Source organism: Felis catus, chromosome B1 (assembly GCF_018350175.1).
Source record: "Felis catus isolate Fca126 chromosome B1, F.catus_Fca126_mat1.0, whole genome shotgun sequence".
Classification (NCBI taxonomy): domain Eukaryota; kingdom Metazoa; phylum Chordata; class Mammalia; order Carnivora; family Felidae; genus Felis; species Felis catus.
The window spans coordinates 102,402,785-102,424,084 of NC_058371.1; the positions used below are offsets into that span (position 1 = coordinate 102,402,785).

Consider the following 21,300-nt stretch of genomic DNA (forward strand, 5'->3'; position numbering starts at 1 on the left):
AGAGAGAGATGGCATGAGTGGGGGAGGGACAGAGAGAGAAAGAGAGAGAAGGAGAGAGAGAGAATCCCAAGTAGGCTCCCCACTGCCAGCGTGGAGCTGGAGCTGGGAGCCCAACGCGGGGCTCAAACCCACAAACCATGAGATCATGACCTGAGCCAAAATCAAGAGTCAGACACCCAACTGACTGAGTCACCCAGGTGCTCCCCCTAACCAGCACTTTAGATAAGGAAACCTAAGATCACACACCTGCTGCACAGCACAGTGGGGATTTGAACCCAGGTCTCTCTGACCTCAGGGGGTGTGTTCTTTCCAGCTCTTGTCTGAGAGGCAGGACATTCCGGCTTTCCCTTTGTATCTATCCCCTACTTTACCCCTCAGGCATTCTCTTGTTTCTTTCTGCCTATTGCAAATTCACATTCCTTTCTCTCTTTCTTCTTTAAATAATTACAGTTTGCAACAGCTATATTTATTAAACAAAATTAATTTTAAAAGTAGAGTAGTTGAAAGTTTTATAGTCTTTAAAACACAAGACTCCCACTCTTCTAAAATTAGGGAAAACTTGTACTTACTTGTGCAAAGCCGATTACCCATTTGTCCTCTCTTTATCAATCATTATATTTAAGAGTAACAGTAGGTCAATGGATATATGATCAAAACACTAGAGTTGAGGGATGCAGAAACTGCAACACACAGAAGTTCAGTGACTTGTTTACAATAAATTGGCTAGTTCCTGAGTGATCCAAATAATTGAGGACAAGAGTGAAGCGGGAAAATCCCGAGTTTACAAATAAATTGAGTTTCAAATGTTCGTTTGTAAATCAGTTATTTGACATTTGGTATATTTCCCCAATGAAAAGAAAATTTTAGGTAGGAATGCAACATGATTATCTCATCAGAAAATAGCTGGCATCTATTATTTGTATCCAAGAACAGTACAGCAAACAACCCCAAATTATTATGCAATACTTAAATTTAACACAACATAAAGAAAATACACTGAGTGAGAAGGATTTTGATTCTAAATGTATGAAAGAGAAAACTTAGGAAGATGAGAGAGTTCACTGGACCATCTGGTAGAGATTCTGAGGTTGACTTTTGGACACTGATCGGGGACTTTTGGAAATGAATGATAGAGACTTGTTTTTAAGAGATAGTAAAGGAAATTTCCTGAGTGCCCATTATTTATAATACCCAGGAGTTAAAAAAAAATCGGTCATTCAAAATTCATCAGTTAAATATGCCATTCAAAGCAGCATCTAAGTGGCAGTTTCTCTTTATGCACTTTTCACCCCATGCACAAAAAGGTACTTTCCTTCTTTTGGTTTGCTGTACACCTGACCAGATCATCCTTTCTTTCTCAATTCTTCATTGCCTGGTAAAATATCCTCCCTCAAAGCCTAATTCCAATGTCACATCCATTTTTAAAATCCCTTGGGAAAATATTAGCTGTCCCTCCATTGAAACCAGTTGCATTTTGATTGCATTTCTTTCATAATATACAGTGTGTCTCCTGTTTTCGTTTTTGGGTGCTCAGTAAATAGTTGTCAAATACAATTAAATTGTAATAATTCAGATTTCTTCTCAAGAAGTGCCTTGAGACTGCCTTTGCAAAATAGTGTTCCCCACACCCCCGGTCCCTAGCCCTGCTTTAGTTTCTTTATAGCATGTATCATACTTGACATAATAGATATTTGTTTATTTTCTGTCTCTTCCACCCAGTGTATGACCTACTTTGTTTCATTTACTACATCATCCTTTCCTCAGCATCAAGACCTGTGCCTGGTCCAGAGCAGGAGTTGAATAAATTGATGTGACTGGAAGTAAAAGGAATATCAACTGGCATATATCAAGACTCTGGATCTAATAATTGATTATTTCTATCACTATTTAGCTGTAGGACACTGGGCAAGTCATTAACCCACGCTGGGCATTTCCCTATAAAATCAATAAGATCTGATGGAATTTCATTACTTTGAGAGTAGGAAGTGAGACAGGGAATGTGGAAGTTGAGTTCAAGGGTCTCCTGGGTGGCTTAGTTGGTTCAGCATCTGACTCTTGGTTTTGGCTCATGTCAGGATCTTGCAGTTTGTGAGTTCGAGCCCTGCGTGGGGTTCTGGACTGATGGTGCTGAGCCTGCTTGGGATTCCCTCTCTCCCTCTCTCTTTGTCCCTCCCCCACTCATGTTCTGTCTCCCTCTTTCTAAATAAATAAATAATTTTATATTAAAAAAAAAGAAATGGAGTTCAAGTAGATGTGTATGGGAAAAAGAATGCTGGAGGCAAAAGGCAGAGAGAAAGCAAAGAGCGTGTGAGGAGGGAGAGATGCAGAGAAAGGGCTGCCTTCAGGTGCATGGGCCTGTCAAGAATGCTGTGGGGGGTGGGGGAAGAATGCTGGGGGGACTGGAGGCCACATAGAGATGTTGGGCTGGTTGAAAAGAGGCTCCCAGAGAAGAGGGAAGGCAAGCTGAAAGGGGACGGTATGTGTATGTTGCAAGCTCCACACACTTTTCAGTTTTGCCTTTCTATCCAGTAAACAACCACTCTGCTGGGACTTTGTCAGGGCCTATTAAACATGTGGCTTAACAGGTGAAAGCAAATGAGATGCTCGTTTTGTTTTTTATTAATAATTTTTTTGAAGCTTATTTTTATTTTGAGAGAGAGAGAGCACGCGCGCAAGTGGGGGAGGGGCAGAGAGACAGGGAGACATAATCCCAACCAGGCTCTCGTCTATCAGCACAGAGCCCACCCGATGCAGGGCTCGAACTCACAAACCATGAGATCTTGACCTGAGCAGAAACGAGAGTCGGATGCTTAAGTGACCAGGCCACCCGGGGGTGCCAGCTAATGAATGAGATGTTCTATACAAGAATCGTATTTGTTCTCCATTTAATTTGACAAGACCTCTTCTTTATTCCCCAAAGCGGACTAGATTCTAATCTCTTATCCTGAATCTCCACAGCACTGCTCTTCTCATCTGAGAATATCTCATGCAGTCTAGTGTTGCAAGGTTGTCCTCTTGCCTCTCCTCCCCCACACCAGGAAGTCTATGAAGGGCACTGTCTATCTTTGCTTTTTCTGTACCAGCCTAGTACAGTATCTTGGAGTCAGTCTCTGTTTGTGTGTCTCTCTCATGTACTTACAGATTTTATGTTGAACGAATACAGAGTATAGTTGAAATTTAAGTTTTGGTAAAGTTCTAGGCTGGTTTGTAAAATAGGAACTGATCCAAGCAGAGGTTTTGAAATTTCCTACATAAGCTACCAAAGAGGTATCTACATTCAAGCTATATACATTATCTAGGAAGCAACCACTGACACTTTTTTGTTTGCTTGTTTGTTTACTTAAAAACAAATTTGGGAAAGGGCTCTCAAAACTTCACTCTTATTCTATAGCATGGTCAAAGACCCACTGTCCTTGGCCGCAGTGACTTTCTCGCCTTGCAAAAAGTCGACTCGGCCACGCTGTCTGAGCAGCTCTGTGAGGCCACGGAGAGAAGAAAGGTCCCAGCGACCCCCAAACCAGAGCCTGGGTCAGAGTCCCCAAGCCCTTCCCGCGCGCGAACACAGGGCGGTCCAGCGGCCCTTGGGGAGCCCGCCTCTTGCCGCTTCCAACGCAGCTGCAGCCCGGCCCCACCCGGTGTGCGAGGACTGGGACGAGTGGCGCCCCACGCAGGCGCAGTGAGGCCGGGGAAGGGGCGGGTCCGGTCCCCGTGGCAGGCGGCGGGCGGGGCGGGGCGGGTGGTGTTTCCGTTGCTTGGAGTTGGGCTGCGAGCAGCTGCTTGGAGCCTACTGCGCTTGCATCCCTGCCCTGCCCTGCGCGCCACCGCCCCGCGCTCCGCGGCTTTCCCGGAGGTTCGGAGCACTTGGGTCCCTCTGTCACGCTTGGGTGAGTGCTCGCCCAGCCGGAGTGGGGGCTCCGTCCGGAGAGGGGCGCTGCGGGGAGGGCCGGTCTGCGGCTGGCTGAACCCTCCGTGCCTCTCTTCTCTTGCAGGTTTGCATCACCTTTTCCTGACCTGAGCAGTCGCCATGGCACAGGTAGGGCCTTGCGCCCCCGCGCAGCGCTCGCATTTGCCAACTTCGTAAGCTGTGTCAAGGGAGTTGTAGAATTCGTCTGGAAGCCAAAAAAAGTTTAGGAGAAAGCGAAATCTGCCTGGGAGAAATCTGGGACACCTTTCCTGTTTCCTCTCTGGTTGCTTCCCCCCGACCCCTTCGCTGTGCCCCGGCTTATTCCGCCGAGTGCCCGCCGGAACCTGCCCGGTAGCCGCCGGTGGGGCGCTGCCGCGGGTGACGTGGCCGGATTTGGGTGCACTCCCTTTTCGTGAGTGAGTGTGTAAAAGTGCGCCCTCCCAAATCCAAAGAACCGCTAAAATTAGAACCAGAGCAGGAACCAGCGCGTAGCGGTCATGTGAGCCCAACGCCTTTCTTTCCTTGTCTTTCTTTCTTTTCCTGCCTCCCTCCCTTCCCTTCATTTTTTTTTCTTCCTTTCCTTCTTTCCTTTCCTCCCCTTTCCGTTCCCTGCCGTCTCCTGCATTATAATACAGTGAGTGGGCCTTCGTGTTTTTCCAGTAGAACTCTAGTGAGCTTTTTCCAGTTGCTCAACCCAATTTTATTGTTAGTTGTAGGTAGGATTTTTTTTTTTTTCATGCAAAAGATTAAACAGAAGAGGTGCTTTTCTTAAGGAACTCGTGGAACGAGTTCTGATTTGAATTTGCCTTGGGATTGTTTCAGAACTCGATTTCCTAGTTATTAGCCTTTTTTTTTTTTTTTTTTTTTCTGTTCTTAACATTTATCAAAATTGCAGGGAAGGGGCGCCTGGATGGCTAAGAGGTTGAGCATCCGACTCCTGCTCAGCTCGGGTCATGATCTCAGGGGATGGTGACTTGCAGACTCATGTGGGGCTCTCTGCTGTCAGTGGGAGCAGGCTTCCTATCCTGTCTCCTCCTCTCTGCCCTTCCCCTGTTCTTGTTCTCTCTCTCTCAAAAATAAATACACATTAAACAAGTGTAGGAAAGAAAAAAAATAGTTTAATTTATATAGCAGACTTTAAAAGATTGACAATCTTTTGTGAATAAAAATTGACAATTTTTTTGTGAATAAAATATCAGTGCTAACAACTCCACCCCAAAACTAATTTTACAGATCTCAACAATCTAATTGGCTTGTCAGAGTCCAGATCCCTTTTTTTTTCAAACATTTTTTTAAACAAGTGTTTGCTCAGACAAAGCCCTCTCTTTATACTCTTCATTTATTAAAAAACAAAAACAAAAACTCTTATCAAAATTGAATAAGGTTTCACGGTTCTTTCCAAGAGAAAAATGGGAGGATTATGATGACTTGGTAACTTTATTAATTTATACAGTGCTTCCATTCTTACTTCCTCTATTACACTTAAGGAATATTACAATAAACTGAGTCTCCTGTTACTTCAAGTGGAAACTTTGGTTTAGGTTCTTCCCCACATAAAGGATACTTTTATGTGGAACTAACTTTCCTTCATTGAGAATTATTTTTCTTATCTTGATATTGTTGGTGTGGTGATGTAAATGGCGATGAAACAAGCATCAAAGAATAATTCCCTTTATACTTGCTCATTCGACTGTTTCTTGAATCTCTTTTGTAAGTTTACCCCGTGATGTCTGAAGTTTTTCAATCGATTCCTTTAAAATTGTTTTTTTAATGTTTATTTATTTTTGAGAAAGGGACAGAGTGTGAGCGGGGGAGGGGCAGAGAGAGGGAGATACAGAATCAGAAGCAGGCTCCAGGCTCTGAGCTGTCGGTAGAGCCTGAGGTGGAGCTCCAACCCACGGACCAGACCAGGAGATCATGACCTGAGCTGAAGTCGGACTCTCAACTGACTGAGCCATCCAGGCACCCCTCAATCAATGCCTTTTAATTATGTAGATTCCAGGTAGCATAAAGGAACACATTTTTCCAATTGTGGACATTAATAATTTAAAATAATGAAAAGTATAAAAGCTGCTATACATATATAAGCTGGGAGAATGGTGGTTTATATGACAAAATTATGTGCATGATCTCTATCACAGTATAACACCAGGACTGTTTTCTGTCAAAACCACAGTTTTTGGTCATTGTAAAAGTTATAAGTAGTGTTAAGAAAGCTACAGTGTTGAATTTTGCACTTACTTTGTTATTAGTTATCCTTGGAAACCATGGAAGTAAAGCATTTTGTTAAAATGTTTACTACTAGGATAACGTTTTGTTGTCTTTATACTTATATTTGATGGTGTGCAGAATGCCCACAATAAGGAATTGCACTTTTACTGTCAAAAAAAATTCCCTTGGACCCCAGTGTAATTGTAGGAAGGCTGAAGTAGCTTCAGTGTTAGGTTTCAAACGGTTTCTATGGTAGTAGTTTTGTTGCCTTGTGGTTATGGGAGCCAGAGACCTCCACTCCATGGCCATCTGTAGAGTAGTGAAATGAGATGCCTGAGACATAGAGGTGTACATTTCAGTAATTTAAAATGTATGGTTAAATATTGTTTCTTATTTATTGAGGAATTAAAATGTCGCCTCCAACAGCAGTTATTCTTCATGTTTATAAGCTGTACCTTCCATACTGGTGTTTTTGTCTTTTTATTTGACCTTGGGACCACCTCCTTGCCAATCAGAGTTTACAGAGATCCAGGAAATCAATTATATAGGTAACTTCTAGGTATGACTGTCCTGCTAAGAATTTAATGAGAAAGCATTGATTAATCTTTGATAGATAATTGGAGTTTCTTTTTTTCTATAAATAAATATTACGAATACTTTATACTCTTGTGTATATTTATATTAATATTTTTATATCAATGAAAAATTTTAGTTAAATTTTACCCTGATGATGTCAGTCTAGGGGGACAAAGCCATGACAACTATTGTGAACTACATAAAAAGTGATTTAGGGGCACCTGGGTGGCTCAGTGGGTTGGGCATCTGACTTCGGCTCAGGTCATGATCTCACCGCTCGTGAGTTCGAATCTTGGGTCGGGCTCTGTGCTGATAGCTCAGAGCCTGGAGCCTGCTTCCAATTCTGTGTCTCCCTCTCTCTCTGCTCCTCTCCCACTCACACTCTGTCTCTTTCTCTCAAAAATAAATAAACATTAAAAAAATTTTAAAAAAGTGATTTATATTGTCTTGTTGGGTGAATACATTCAGAGCTGGTGGTGTTTGTGGGATAACCACCACTTGAGCTCTGCCCTTCTCTCTCTGGTCCTAGTCCTCATCCACTAGCATTGAAACATGTGGGAGTCTACCAACTGATTGTTACTATGGAGAGAAGGAGTCTAACATGAGGCTTCCCAGGCTTTCTCAAAGGTAACACACTGATTAACTGTATCTTCTCCATGACATACAAGAAAAATCTGAATTACAAATGTACCTGCATGTAAACAGTTCCTGGATTATATATATATATATATATATATATATATATATATATATATATATATATATAATCTTTGAAATCATTCATTTGAATGGCTTTGGATTTATATGGCTTAAAACCACAACTTCCATGTTTAGAATAAACCTTGCTAAATAGTAAATTTTTATGATTATTGGACCACTAACATTTTTCTATGCTAAATTTGGGTATAAGCTAGCTCAAGATATTTACTAAGGAATGGCCAAAGAGCTGTTAATTGCCTGAGTTATTTATATATAGTAAAATATTTTTTGAATCCTTTCATCTTTGCAATGGTCAGCTTGTGATTATATAAATGTGAATTTTTAATTAGATTTTAGGGTTATTTCCTCAATCTGACTTAACTATATCTTGGGGTGGGTTTCTTAAACTGGACACTGACCTATTTCTTATTGCTTAACTTGCTCATGCAGGTTTTTAAAATATCACTATTTAGCTACAGCCAAAATATTTCACAGATATTCTAATTTATTTTAGGTACTTAAAAGTACATTCTGTACTTCTATATTCTTTGGTTTCAAAAAATCAAGAGTTGGATGTATTTCAAAGATGAATGATCCATTGAATACATTTTAATTCAATTTAAGTCTTTTATATCTCTAATTTTCTTTATGAGACTGCAACTTTAAAAATACAGATTTTGGCCAATCTGAACTTAGCTTTATTTATAATGTTAATAAAGAATTAATTTAGAGCAGCAGGCATGTCATGAAGCAAAATCAGGCTACATAATTTTTCACTAGAGACTTCATGAACATCAGAGTTCTCTCTCCTATACATATTTAAATTGTGCAAGGTTTGATTATAATTTTTTTTTTTTTGGTTTGAAATCATTGTACTGTGACAATTTATAAAGAACAGCAGGATCAATGTAAATAAATAGATTTGAGATGAGTTTCATGCTAGAGGGGTCAATCAGATATTGATTGCATCTTTTCCACCATTCATCTTAAAATCAAATCTGTCTGTAGTGATCCCTCTTGGGATCCTAGGTCAGGATTACCTGTTTACTTATGACCTGTACTGCTCTGGGTTAGTGTCTCAGTTCCTGATTCCTTTGTCTGAGAGCACAATCTTGTTTACATTTTGCATGCTGAGAAAGAACTAGATCCAAAACTGCGTGGCTGCTTTGCAAGCCACTGAGCAATTCATTGGGATTCAGCAAACCTTAATTCCCTTATCTAGATCTGGTACCCCTTGGCTATAGGTGGCAAGCTAGTGACAGTTAGGCAATCTGTGGTAGAAATATAAATATATATTTGTATAAATTTATTTATTTATATAAATTTAAATATAAATTCAATATTATTTAATATTATATTCAATATAAATTTATATAAATTAAAATAACCTGAATACTATTCTAAAACTTCACAAACACATTAGTTGATCTTTTACAAAAACTTGTGCTCCTAAGGCCTTTGTTTTAAGTGGTTTTTTTTTTGGACCCAGCCTTTCAATTCAGTAGTTTATATAATATGTAAACCTATATATAATTGAATTATTGGAAATTAATACATATTGCAGTTGGTATCATTTCTTTGAACACCTGTTCCTAACTGTTCTCTTTACTTCCTATTCATGCATGCATTCATGAACATATGAAAGTTTTGAGTTCCCACTATGTGCCAGGTATCGTTAGACATGGGAATTAAAGAGGAAATGGAACGAAAGTTTAGTGAAATAACAGATGCATTGCCAAGTCCATTGTTTGCATTATTTAGTACTCATAATACTATTTCAGATATAAGTATTACTATTTCACAGAAGAGAAAAATGAGGTTACCTAGTTAGCATTAGTCAGATGGGACAAGGAGCAAAGGCATTATATGTAGAAGCAACAGCAGCAAAAATAAATGCTCAGGGGTGTAAAGGAGTTTGGCATGGCCAGGAGCAGCAGGCAGTATGGTATTGTTTGAGTGAAGCTGCAGTCAGGTGGGGACATGGAGCCCTGTCTTGGAAACAGATGCCAGAAAGAGCTAAAGAGTAGGAACCATTTGTAGATAAGGAGAGCTGTCAAAAAGTTGTAAGTTGGGGCATGCCATGATTAGATTTACACTTCACAAAAATCACCCTGGTGCCAGTGTGATGTTGCATTTGAGGGCTGCAGAGACCGCATGGTGTTTCAGGGGGTGAGGGAGGGAAGGAGAGAGAAGCTGGATGTTGGAAGATCACTTAGGAATCTGCTGCTATGGTCCCAGTGAAATCTTAAAGACTTAAACTAGGCAGTGGCTGGGGCTTTAGATAGGGGATTGATGGAGAGAGTTGGCAGATTGGTTGCATGAGTGGGGTGGTGGTAGGTGGTGAAGGGCTTGGTCAGGTCAAGATGAGTGGCTTGCTTCACTGAGTGGTTTGTCTTTTTCTTTGAGGAAGGAATGCAGGTTTGAGGTGCGGAAAAGATGGAGTTAGTGAATTTGTTGAATTCGAGTTCTTTATAAAACATTTAGGAGATGCTGTCTAGTAAACAGCAGGATATATATGATCTTTAAATCCTCTTTCATTTCTGTAGGTCTTTTATTTATGTACTATTTCTTTCCTATGACTAAAAATGGTTTGAGGCTAACATTTCCTACCTTTGTGTAGGACCAGCCATGTTTATTAGGTTTCTGCCCCTTGTTTAGATACAAAAGGAAATAAAGTTGTGAATCCATGCATACTCTTCTCTAATATGAAAAATCTATAAGCTTATTTTCTGAAGCATTGGTGAATGAATTGGTTAGTGATACAGCTTTTCAAGTACTGTTGACAGAATTCCCAGTTGAACAGTTAGGTAAAATGGAACCCTACATACCCCAAACCAAACGTATACTCATTGGGAGCTAATGCGTTTGCCCACTTCAGCTACCTCAAGGCATCACCATTATTGACGGACAGTTTAACTTTCCATTTGTTGGTATTTGCCAAGGGAAGGCGTTCTTATCCAGGTGGGAAGTAGTCATAGTCATGGGAGCATTAAAGAAACAACAAAAACCTAAATCATATCGAAAACCTTTATTTTGTTATCAAAACTTCTTTTCTACCTCTGTGCGTATAACTTAAACTATTTATAGTGATACTTTTTTCCCTTACACTTGATTTTAAGAAAGGGGTCAAAGGTAATGGTCAAAGGCCAATTTGAATTTAAGTCTTTGAATTTAACTTTCACTTTTTTTAATTGTTAAATGTGTATTTATTTATTGAGAGAGTGCTTGCACATGTGTACATGGGGGAGGGGAAGAGAGAGGGAGAAAGAGAATCCCAAGCAGGCTCTGTGCCGTCAGTTGGACACTTAACAACTGAGCCACCCAGGCACCCTGAACTTTCACCTTTTTTGATGGAATTGGAGCAAGGCTTAGAATTAGAGCTTGAGATTTTGTTTCTGACCCCCGATTGTGTTTGTACCTCTTGGAGGTTCTAGTTTTTTTTTTTTTTTTTCTTTTTTTTTTTCTGATATTTACTTTACTTTGCACCTTAGATCTGAATCATGTCTGTCATACTGGTTTTTCCCTTTTTTCTTGCTCATCTCATTTCTTTCTTGGTATGGTGATTTTTAATTTTTTTCTTTGGTCATCAGTGGGACCCATTATCATAGGAAATATTAATGGGCCTGCACAGTGTGCATCAGATAAGACCTGAACTACTCTGATTGGGGAGTGAAGGCAGAGTTCTGCCATTTGACTTTCCTTTTCCCTAACATTCTTGGGGGCCTCCAGGGGCTTTTCATGAAACCTGAGCCTCAGAAGAAATATACTTAAAAATTACTGTACAGCTGCTTAGCAGTTGCTCGGCTATAGTGGTGGGCTTCATGGTTTCTTGCTTCCTAATTAGTATTAATGTGGAATGTTGGGTAAGGTGTTTGATTAAGTATTGATAACACTGAACTGGAAGACAGATTTAAAGAGGGCTTTTAAGTTTTCTTCTGTGCCTTCAGAAAAGCTTCAGTTTAAAATGTTCCAGACAGGTGAATGTTTTCTCATCCTTAAGTTTGAAGTTCTTTCTTTTTTTTTTTTTTTTTAAACGCTTATCTATTTTGACAGACAGAAAGAGTGTGAGTGGAGGAGGGGCAGAGACAGAAGGAGACACAGAATCTGAAGCAGGCTCCTGGCTCTGAGCTGTCAGCCCAGAGCCTAATGTGGGGCTCAAATCCATGAACCGTGAGATTATGACCTGAGCTGAAATCGGATGCCCAACCGACTAAGCGCCCAGGCACCCCTAAATTTGAAGTTATTTCTGTGTTGTTTTCCTGTTTCTTTAAATTCTATCTAGAAAAGCAACCCTTCACTTGTGTTTAGGTTTAATTGTATTCATTTTATTTTGGCATGCCTAGTCTTTGAAGGTAAAGAACTTATTCATTTAGAATAAATAAACAAAAAAGCCAACAAAATTATAGAGCTAGAAGAGTGGATAATTTTGAAGGTGAGAGTTAAAAGAGGGAATTATATGTGTTGGCCACGTATCATCTGAGGATATATAATTTCCTTGATCAGGCACTGGTGGCTGGGAGTGAAGGTAATTGAGCACAAGCTGGGGAATGGGTGAAGGGAACAGTACTTACTTATAGTTGGAGTTAACCTGGGTAAGGTATAAATGTTTAACTGGAGGCCAGTGGGTACTAATGGGAAGAAGGAGAAGCCCTCCGATATGAGTCATGGAAAGTCACATTTGCTCAGGATAGACATTTTTGTGTGGGCAGGGATAGAGTTTGGACAGGATGTCCAAGCAGCGTTTCTGCCCTTGTGACTCATGTCTGACTCACATCTGGTCCGTTACTACCACTACGTGGCTTTGGCTAGCTTTGACAATGACTCAGATCATGTGGAATGTAGCACGTGTTTCCCAATTTCTAGAAAGCTCTCAAAAATACAACCAGCAGTTATTTCTTCATAGTTAGTAGCTGAGATTCTGAGGGTACTCCTCTTCCTTCCATCTTTCACCTCATTTCCTTCAGTCTCAGGGGTCAGATGTATTTTTAAGACAAATCTCTCTTGTCTCCCCTGTTCTTAACCTCTCTATCTACTAGTAACTTCATAGCCTATAACCTCTCTATCTACTAGTAACTTCATAGCCTATAAACTTTATAGCCTTCATAGATGTTTACTTATTTATTTTGAGAGAGAGACAGAGAGACAGAGAGAGAATGAGAATGTGAATGAGGGAGGGGCAGAGAGAAAGGGAGACCAAGAATCCTAAGCAGGCTCCAGACCGTCAGCACAGAGCCAGATGTGGAGCTTGAACTCAAACCATGAGATCATGACCGGAGCTGAAATCAGGAGTCAGATGCTTAAGCGACTGAGCTACCCAGGTGATCAGTATTTTTTTTAAAGTGAGTATTTAAAAGCTTATTTAACAGTATGGAGATTTCTCCAAAAATTAAAAATAGAACTACCCTATGACCTAGCAATTGCACTACTAGGTATTTATCCAAGGGATACAGTTGTGCTGTTTCGAAGGGGCACATGCACCTCAATGTTTATAACAGCACTATCAACAATAGCCAAAGTATGGAAAGAGCCCAAATGTCCATGGATGGATGAATGGATAAGGAAGATGTGGTATGTATATACAATGGAGTATAACTCAGCAATCAAAAAGAATGAAATCTTGCCATTTGCAACTACATGGATGGAACTAGAGGGTATTATACTAAGTGAAATTAGTCAGAGAAAGACAAATATCATATGACTTCACTCATATGAGGACTTTAAGATACAAAACAGGTGAACATAAGGGAAGGGAAGCAAAAATAATATAAAAACAGGGAGGGGGAAAAACATAAGAGACTTCTAAATATGGAGAACAAATAGAGTTACTGGAGAGGTTGTGGGAGGGGGGATGGGCTAAATGAGTAAGGGGCATTAAGGAATCTACTCCTGAAATCATTGTTGCACTATATGCTAACTTGGTTGTAAAATAAAAAAAATAAAACATGAAAAAAATATAAAAGCATGTTTAAAAAAACCCCATCATTTGTAAAATTGGAGTTCATGGAGATGCTTTGCCTTACAATTCACTTTTCAGTGTTCTCCAATCAGGCTCTTACTGCCACCAAAGACCTCCTCATTACTAAGTCCAGGGAACCCTTTTCAGTCACACCACCTGTTTGACTTCCCTGTGGTATTGGACACTGCCTTTTCTTCCTTTCCTCCTAGTACATTTTTCTCATTTGTCTTCTCCATGTCATCACCCTCTTTGGAGATTTTCTTTTTGTCTTTGGGAGGCTAGGCAGCTTCATGATTAGTAGCCCCCAGTCCCATGGCCTGTATTCAAGTACCAGCTCTGGTACTTGCTTCCTGGTCCCTTGGTTGATTCTTTAAGCCTTTCTAAGGTAAAATGAAGTTTCAGTGAGATGATCCGTGAGAAGCTCTGAGCACTGTGCCTGACCCATTGCTACACTCAGCAGATATTAGCTGCCATTATGATTGTAGGTGACCTTCCCTTCTCTGCCAGCCCTCCTTTCCACCCCACTAATATTGCTTCTGTGATAGCCTTCTCACACAGCTCCACTTACCACCAGTGTGCCCTGGTAACTGACAAAGCCTGTTTCTCTTCCAGTATGCCTACTGGGGAGAAATGTAAAACCAGTGATCCTATTCCCCATCCAAGAAAGGAATCATTGCAGTTGGTTCCCTTCTGCCTTGATCCTGTTCTATGTCCACTGCTCCTTCCCATGTCCTTTTCCTTTACATTTCCACTGCTCCTTACTTCGATCAGGTCTTATCTTCTTCCTGTGTTGTTTTTAAAATAGTGTCCTTATCTCCACTCTTGCACAGTCCATTCTGTTGTTGTCTCCACTGCGGTCCCAGTAATATTACTGTGCAGAATTGATATTGTTCTTCCCCATGTAGATGTCCTCTGTGATCCTCTATGACTTCCCCTTGCCTACAGGATGAAGTCTGCACTTATTACAGTGGCTTTCCAGCTCCTCCTCACCCCCCCACCAAGACCTTCCCCTCATTTGTTTATCTATGTAAACACTTCTTGTTGCAGTCTGTTCAAACTCTTAACCCTGTGTCCAAAGCACCAGATTTTTTCATTTTTTCATGTTTTCATGCATGCTGGACTACACCTCCCTGTACTTCTCTACTTTCCTGAACCTGCCTTGGAAAATCACAGGCAACTTTCAAAACATTTTTTGGGAAGTTTTTTGATTTCTTTGCATCCTTCCCAGCTCAATCCCTCCTTTATGTGTATATGTACCCTGATGAAACCTTTGTGTGTGTGTGTGTGTGTGTGTGTGTGTGTGTGTGTACTCAACTGCACTTGTTAATTATGTACCTTTCATTTCCTTTTGATTTTAGACATCATCACTTTTTCCTAGTGATTAGTACAATACTTGGCATGTGGAAAGCATTCAAAGAATGGTTATCGAGTGAATGAATAAACAGACTGGTGAACTAAGTCATCTGTATATCCTAAGTTCTCACCATTGAGAGAACCTGTGGTATTTATTAATTTTTTATGATGATATATTGATGGTGTTTTCAGAATCAATTTGAAGTGGTCCCACTAAACAGAGGGAGACTGCAGTTTGACCTGAGAGATATGGCTTTCCCAATCCATGCCAGTTTTGAAGGACCATTTTCTCAAATCTTGATTAATTTCTCTCTCAACCTATTGCTCCTTGTAATTATGTTGAACCATGTGAAATTGTCAGAATCACCTACATTTCCTTGTAGGTGATTGTGCTTCCATGCATTCATAATAAAACACTCATGAGTATAAACCAGACAAGTATTCTCAACCCCTTCCCCCTTATAACTGATTTTTCCTCAGTTTTAGATAGAACCTTAATAGTTTTGAAGGACTTCAAAAACATTTATTAGTAAAAGTAAATGGTGGCATCCTCCTTTCATCAGAACATAAAAATCTATGACTGAGTATTCATAAAGCCTTCTGATTGTAAAGAACTAGTGCTATTACAAATTTTGAGGGGGAAATACTAAAACATTTTGATTAAAAGCACTACACATATGACAAAGTAAGTATAATGGGAAAACTTTTGAAGAATGTCTTCCAGTATACTTTATATATAAAGCTATAAATTTAAAGATTTGGCATATGAATTACCAAACATCTTTTCAGGCTTTACCAGGTTGTCTTAAAATCCCTAAGTAAATATAAAGAAACAGGACTAGGTTTAAAATTATGCAGTAAGAACATTGCTTGGAGTTGAGTGTCTAGGTTAGGACATCAAGTTTTAATGCAGGTTTAGCATGCTTCTCAAGCAAAGTGGCAAGAGACTTAATGGAAGGAATCCTGCAAGGAAGTGCCCTCTGAGAATCAAGCGGTATCACTGGGGCTTGATCACTGGGGGCGATGCCCCTGGGAGGAGAGCCTTGGGAGCCAGGCTTCCCATTAATGGTATTGCAGGTGGGCCGGGATAGCTCATGTACTGAATTGGTCCTGCTAATCCAGACTGTAAGTGGTCCTCTTCCCATTTTAAATGGGGTTATCAAACGGAAATTTATTTAAAGACTGAGCATGATATAGAGCAATGGCTTGCTCTGTATGTCATTTGCTTTGTCATATTAGTCATGCCATGAATAATATCACTGTGTTTCCTGTCTCAGGTTAAGGGCACTGTGACTCCCTTCCCTGGATTTGATGAGCGGGCTGATGCAGAAACTCTTCGGAAGGCCATGAAAGGCCTGGGTAAATTCAACCTTTCTTTTGTTCTTAAAAAAAACATGACATTTGTTTTTCCAAACAAAAAGTCGCTGATTTACAATAAGATTAATTTTAGAATATTTTTATCTGAAATGTGTAGAAAGAGAAAAGATAGGTGAAAGTAACAAAATAGTATGACTGATATACAATATAATCCATCTCTAGAACTGAACAGAAAGTTAAATCCAGCCCCTTTGTTTTTCAACTTTTCAGGTTTACCTGGAAGGCAGCTGATTGAGTAGATAAACAGATATTCCTGAGAGTGGTCAGCTCCGCAGGTCTTTGTTCGCTTTGCCCAATCAGCTGTCTGGTTCTGCAGGCTTCTTGCATTCAATTGTCTTCTCTTTCCCTGGACTCCTCTCTAGCTACGTGTAATAAACCTCTCATCTCGAGGATTTCTAGACAGAATTCATCCACCGTCCTCAGCCTCCTTCTGCGCTAGAGTATGTGTGTGGGGACCTGCCTTCTCCACACTTGGCTTTGACCCCATCACTTCCCATGCTGAACATCTTGTGAGATTTCCTGTCGTAGCAGGATTAGCATTAGCTTTCTGGCTGCGCAAGGCCTTCCTTAGTATCCCAGCACACTTTGTCGGACTCAGCTCACATTAGCACTCCTTGTATTATCTGCTATTTGTGAAAGCCTTATGTTCCTACTGCTGAGCTTTTCCGTCATCCTAAAAGCCTATCCTCCTTCCTTACATCACTGCCTGACAAAACCCTTCCATCCTTCAAGACTCTTTAGGGGGTCACCTTCTCCATGAAGCTTTTCCCAAACCTCCTTCCACCTGTCGACTATGAGAACCTCCTTTGAAACCCCATTTAACACCTAGACCTCTCCTGAGGCATTTGTCACATTCTGCCTTAGCTCAAGGTTGTCTCTGTGTTTTCTTTTTTCTTTTTACCCTAAATTAGAACTTGAAACCAGGATTTATTTTCCTCCCCTCTTAATCTCCTGTAACACCCAACAATTGGGCCTTGTGAATAGCCATTATTTGAGTAACTATCTGTTGCAAGAAAATTCAATGCACTAAGTTTTTAACAACTCAGGAGTATTTTCTACTTCACAAAAATGCGTCAAGCATAGGGGGTAGTTTATATTGAAAATATAACGTTATAAATTATACATTTTATAGTTTAATAAATTATTTAATAAAATCTGTTTTTTGAGGTAAGGAAGTGACCGGGGGGGCTGGTCACAAAGGTTATTGAGATAGTGGGTGTGTGGGAGCCAAGATATAATTTTTGAACATAAATTGCAGGCACCGATGAGGAGAGCATCTTGACTCTGTTGACATCCCGAAGCAATGCTCAACGTCAGGAAATCGCCACAGCTTTTAAAACTCTGTTTGGCAGGGTAAGACTACACTTCATCCTAAGTTAGAATGTAGAGCCCCTCAATGATTTTAAGACTAGTTTGAACTCTATTAGTATTCTTTTGTTAACATCATTTTGTTATTCTGACTTTACTATTCCTTTTTCTTTTTTTAGTTTCTTAATATCAGCTGTTGGTTTACAGTGCTTACCCAATTTATCCTCATAATTGTTTTTCCTTGCTTGATGCAAGGCAAGTGCCCCAGGATCCCAAGGTGATAGCTGCCTCTATCCTTCTCTGCTTCCCCCCTGAGGACTGTCTTATTATCTAGTTTCTAGGTGTGAACCTGTATTACAGTATGTTTTGTTGTGTCACAGTCTCAGTTCCCTTTTGGAGTGGTATCTTAATGAACGAGCTTCTAATTCATTGATTTAAATGCTCTTATTTGATTAACAATTTAACATAAAAATCACATTTGTTATTTAAATGAATTATTGCCTATTTAAACACAGTTTTGTTATTCTGCAAATTTGTGTTCATCATTTCATTGCAAAATAAATGCAAAGCACACACATAAAAAGTATTCTAAATATAATTTCTAGTTGCCTGTGTGCTGACACTGAAATGGATAGGGACTACTGCTTTTGTTTTCATCATTATATACACAATTTCTCCATAGTAGCAGCTGTCTCTCAGTGGTCAGGAGCATAATTGTAAACATAATTCCTTATGTATTAAAATATTATTTGATACTGAGAGAAAAAAATTGTTTTGTATAGTTATGATAAGCCAGATTTTGTCATTTGTAAAAATGCATTTATGATTTTATTTTGGGGAAATGGTTTTTAAAGATACACATTTCTCAGAACAACATTTTAAAAATATCTCCTACCTACTTTTTAAGAGTTTTCATTTTTTAACTATTGATGTTAAGAAAAACATCTCATAAGAACAAATGCCTTGATACAGAAGTTGCTTTGCTTTAGCATAAGCTTTAGGTCAGAGGTCAAAGGTGCATATTCAAAACTATGGGGATTTGTTTAACTCGTGCCTTTTTCTACTTGGAGATGGCAATATAAACAATTCATTAGAGCAAAGGGCTACGTTGTATATTTAAGAAGAATCTCCTTAAAATTTCTGCCTGTTTAGCACATTTGTATTTTCTGTGACTTAGGATCTTCTGGATGACCTGAAATCAGAACTGACTGGAAAATTTGAAAAATTAATCGTGGCTCTGATGAAACCCTCTCGGCTTTATGATGCCTATGAACTAAAGCATGCTCTTAAGGTAAAATGTTTACTGAGAGGGACATTCCTGTCATGAATAATATTATTTTGTGTTGGTAATTACATTTTTTGAGTTATTTCTGTGAGGGTTTCTTGGGGGACAAAATTGTGTAGGAGGCAATAAGAAGAAAAGGAGGGAGAAAATTACAAGTGTATCATTTAATCTTTTTGTATAGTTAACTCAGTAGTAGTGGTCATTTAAAATTTTAATATTTTTATAGCTTTTTATATTTTCATGCCTGTTTTCTGATTTTGAGATGTGTTTTAAAAATTCCTGATTATGAAATAACAATGTTGTTAGTGATTTTAGGTTAAAAAAAATAAAGCTACAGAGCAAATTTTCATATAGGAAAGATTTTCTAATACCCTTTCCTTCTTTCCTGTAGTACTTCTAAATACTAAATTAGGATAATGCTAAAATAGTAGCTGGTAAACTTGTTATAATTTCATTGTAGCAAATAACTAAATGTGTATTCCCTTGACTGATGTTTGGAATATTGTATAAATATGATTACATTAAAACCTTTGTTTAGATCTTTGACGCAGGAAATAGTACAATTGGTAGTAGATTTTGAATGGGCAAAGTGAGATTTAACAACAAGGAGATAATGTAGCACAGGGATTCTTACTGATGGAGTGGAAGAAAGAAGGGGGCTTATCAAGTTAGGAGGCTTTCTGTGCTTTTTCTCTTTGTTTTTCTATAGTGCTTCTTTTGGAATAAACAAAATCTCAAGTTATTGAAAAAGGGCCTTTTTGCAGAGTACTTCTGAAATCTCAGCAGTAATTGAAATTCTGCCAGAGCATAAACGTAGATTTTTCAGTGCTTGGTTTTTGGGAAAGAAACAGATATAAAGAGAGTAAGACTCAAATATGCTATCTTTTAAAATTAAGTTCAGCTCTATTGTTTCCTTTATCTTCTAATTTAGATACGACTTTTATAATCAGAAAAAGGAAAACCAATTAAAATTAGAGTTGACTTTTGAACAACACAGGTTTAAACTGTGTATACATTGATTTGTTATAGTACAGTATAGCTAATGCATTTTCTCTGCCTTATGATTTTCTTAATATTTCTTTTCTCTAGCTTACTTTATTGTAATAATACAATATATAATTCATATAGCATACAGAATATGTGTTAATCGACTCTGTGTTATCAGCAAGGCTTCCAGTGAACAGTAGGCTACTAAGTTACATTTTTGGAGAGTCAAAAGTTATACACAGATTTTTGACTTGGCGATGGGGTCATTTCCCCTAACCCCCACATTGTTCAAAGGTCAACTGTATTTTCCTAAAATCCAGAAAGCACATTTTAATTCTTTTGTACTGATCTAGTTCCTAATAACTAAGCAATGCTACATTTATTATTTCCTTTGGTACAGAATTTCCCTTCGGAAATTCCACTGAGAATTTAATTTGAGGTAGAGGGTTTATGTTTTGAGGTACAGATTGTTTAAGTATCACTGCTCCTCCTTGTAAATTTACGTAGAATTTTCATTTTTACTATTTTAGTCTTTTTGATTTCATGTTCATCCGCATGTGCTTTTAAACTATTTGGAGTGAAACTGATATGATTACGAGTTTGTAGAATCTGTTACATGTCATATATCACACACACACATGCAATAACCATTGTTTTTCATTAGACCAAAAAGGAAAAACATGTCTTTGGGGAAAAAATTAATTTGAAATTTTTTCTTTCTATAACTAATAGAACTTGTATACAGAGAAATGAATATGATATTGGATAGTTTATATGTTATATTTATGTAATTATGCAATTTGGGTAACATCTATTCTAGAAAATAAATTTCTTTCATCTTATTAACATATTTTCTCTATTAAAAATAAATTTCCAAACAGGGAGCTGGGACAAATGAAAAGGTACTGACAGAAATTATTGCTTCGAGGACACCTGAAGAACTGAGAGCCATAAAACAAGTCTATGAAGAAGGTAAGTGTTTTGAATGTTATTTCCTCTTCATCTCCACTGTCATTTTTTCACTTTTCTAAAGTGAGCACAGTTCTTCACAATTACAGGAGGCAGGCCGTACATGATGGCTAGAGGAATGGGTGCATGAATGAATGACTGAGCAACAATTCAAGATAGTTTTCTTCTTCAGTGAAGAAAAGACTGCTTTTTACTATACCTGTATTTGTTTTGGTACTTAGGAGAATTTTCTGACGAAGATGGAAGTTTACTTTTACTTTGAACTTGCAACTAGCGTAGAGACCTACAGTTTGCTTTTCTTTTACATTAACTTCAAGATGGATGTGGGTTTGCTTCCTGGAGAAAATTAGTTTTAAGTTACTAGAAGTTAAGAGTTCTCTAAAAGGCCCTTTTGGAATTTTGGAAAAGAAACTGTGTCCAAATTGGAATTGATAAAAATGTTTGAGTAAACGTGTCATTTTAGCTAATGGTAATGCTTGAATACTCTGCATTTTAATTTTTTGCCTTGGTGTACCTTTTTGTGTGTGAAAAAATATTCTGTATTTCCATCTGAATGTGAATGGAACCAAGAAAATGAAATAAAAAGTAAAGGTAGAGTGTTCTTTTCTCATCTCCTCAAAGTTTCTGTATCAGACTCTTTGTCCTGACTGAGCAGGAGCAGACTATCCAGATGGT

The 21,300-nt window shown here is 38.8% G+C and overlaps 1 protein-coding gene across 1 annotated transcript in view; it reads left to right on the top strand.

Annotated features, from left to right (window-relative positions):
• The first annotated feature begins 3,726 nt into the window (after positions 1-3,726).
• The window catches only part of ANXA5 (annexin A5), a 30,152-nt gene continuing 12,578 nt past the window's right edge, over positions 3,727-21,300 (top strand). The window contains exons 1-6 of the mRNA XM_006930883.5: positions 3,727-3,884; positions 3,990-4,033; positions 15,977-16,058; positions 17,335-17,429; positions 18,562-18,675; positions 20,538-20,628. Coding sequence (XP_006930945.1) covers positions 4,025-4,033; positions 15,977-16,058; positions 17,335-17,429; positions 18,562-18,675; positions 20,538-20,628 — 391 coding nt within the window. The 5' untranslated portion in view covers positions 3,727-3,884; positions 3,990-4,024. The remainder of the gene's footprint in view (positions 3,885-3,989; positions 4,034-15,976; positions 16,059-17,334; positions 17,430-18,561; positions 18,676-20,537; positions 20,629-21,300) is intronic.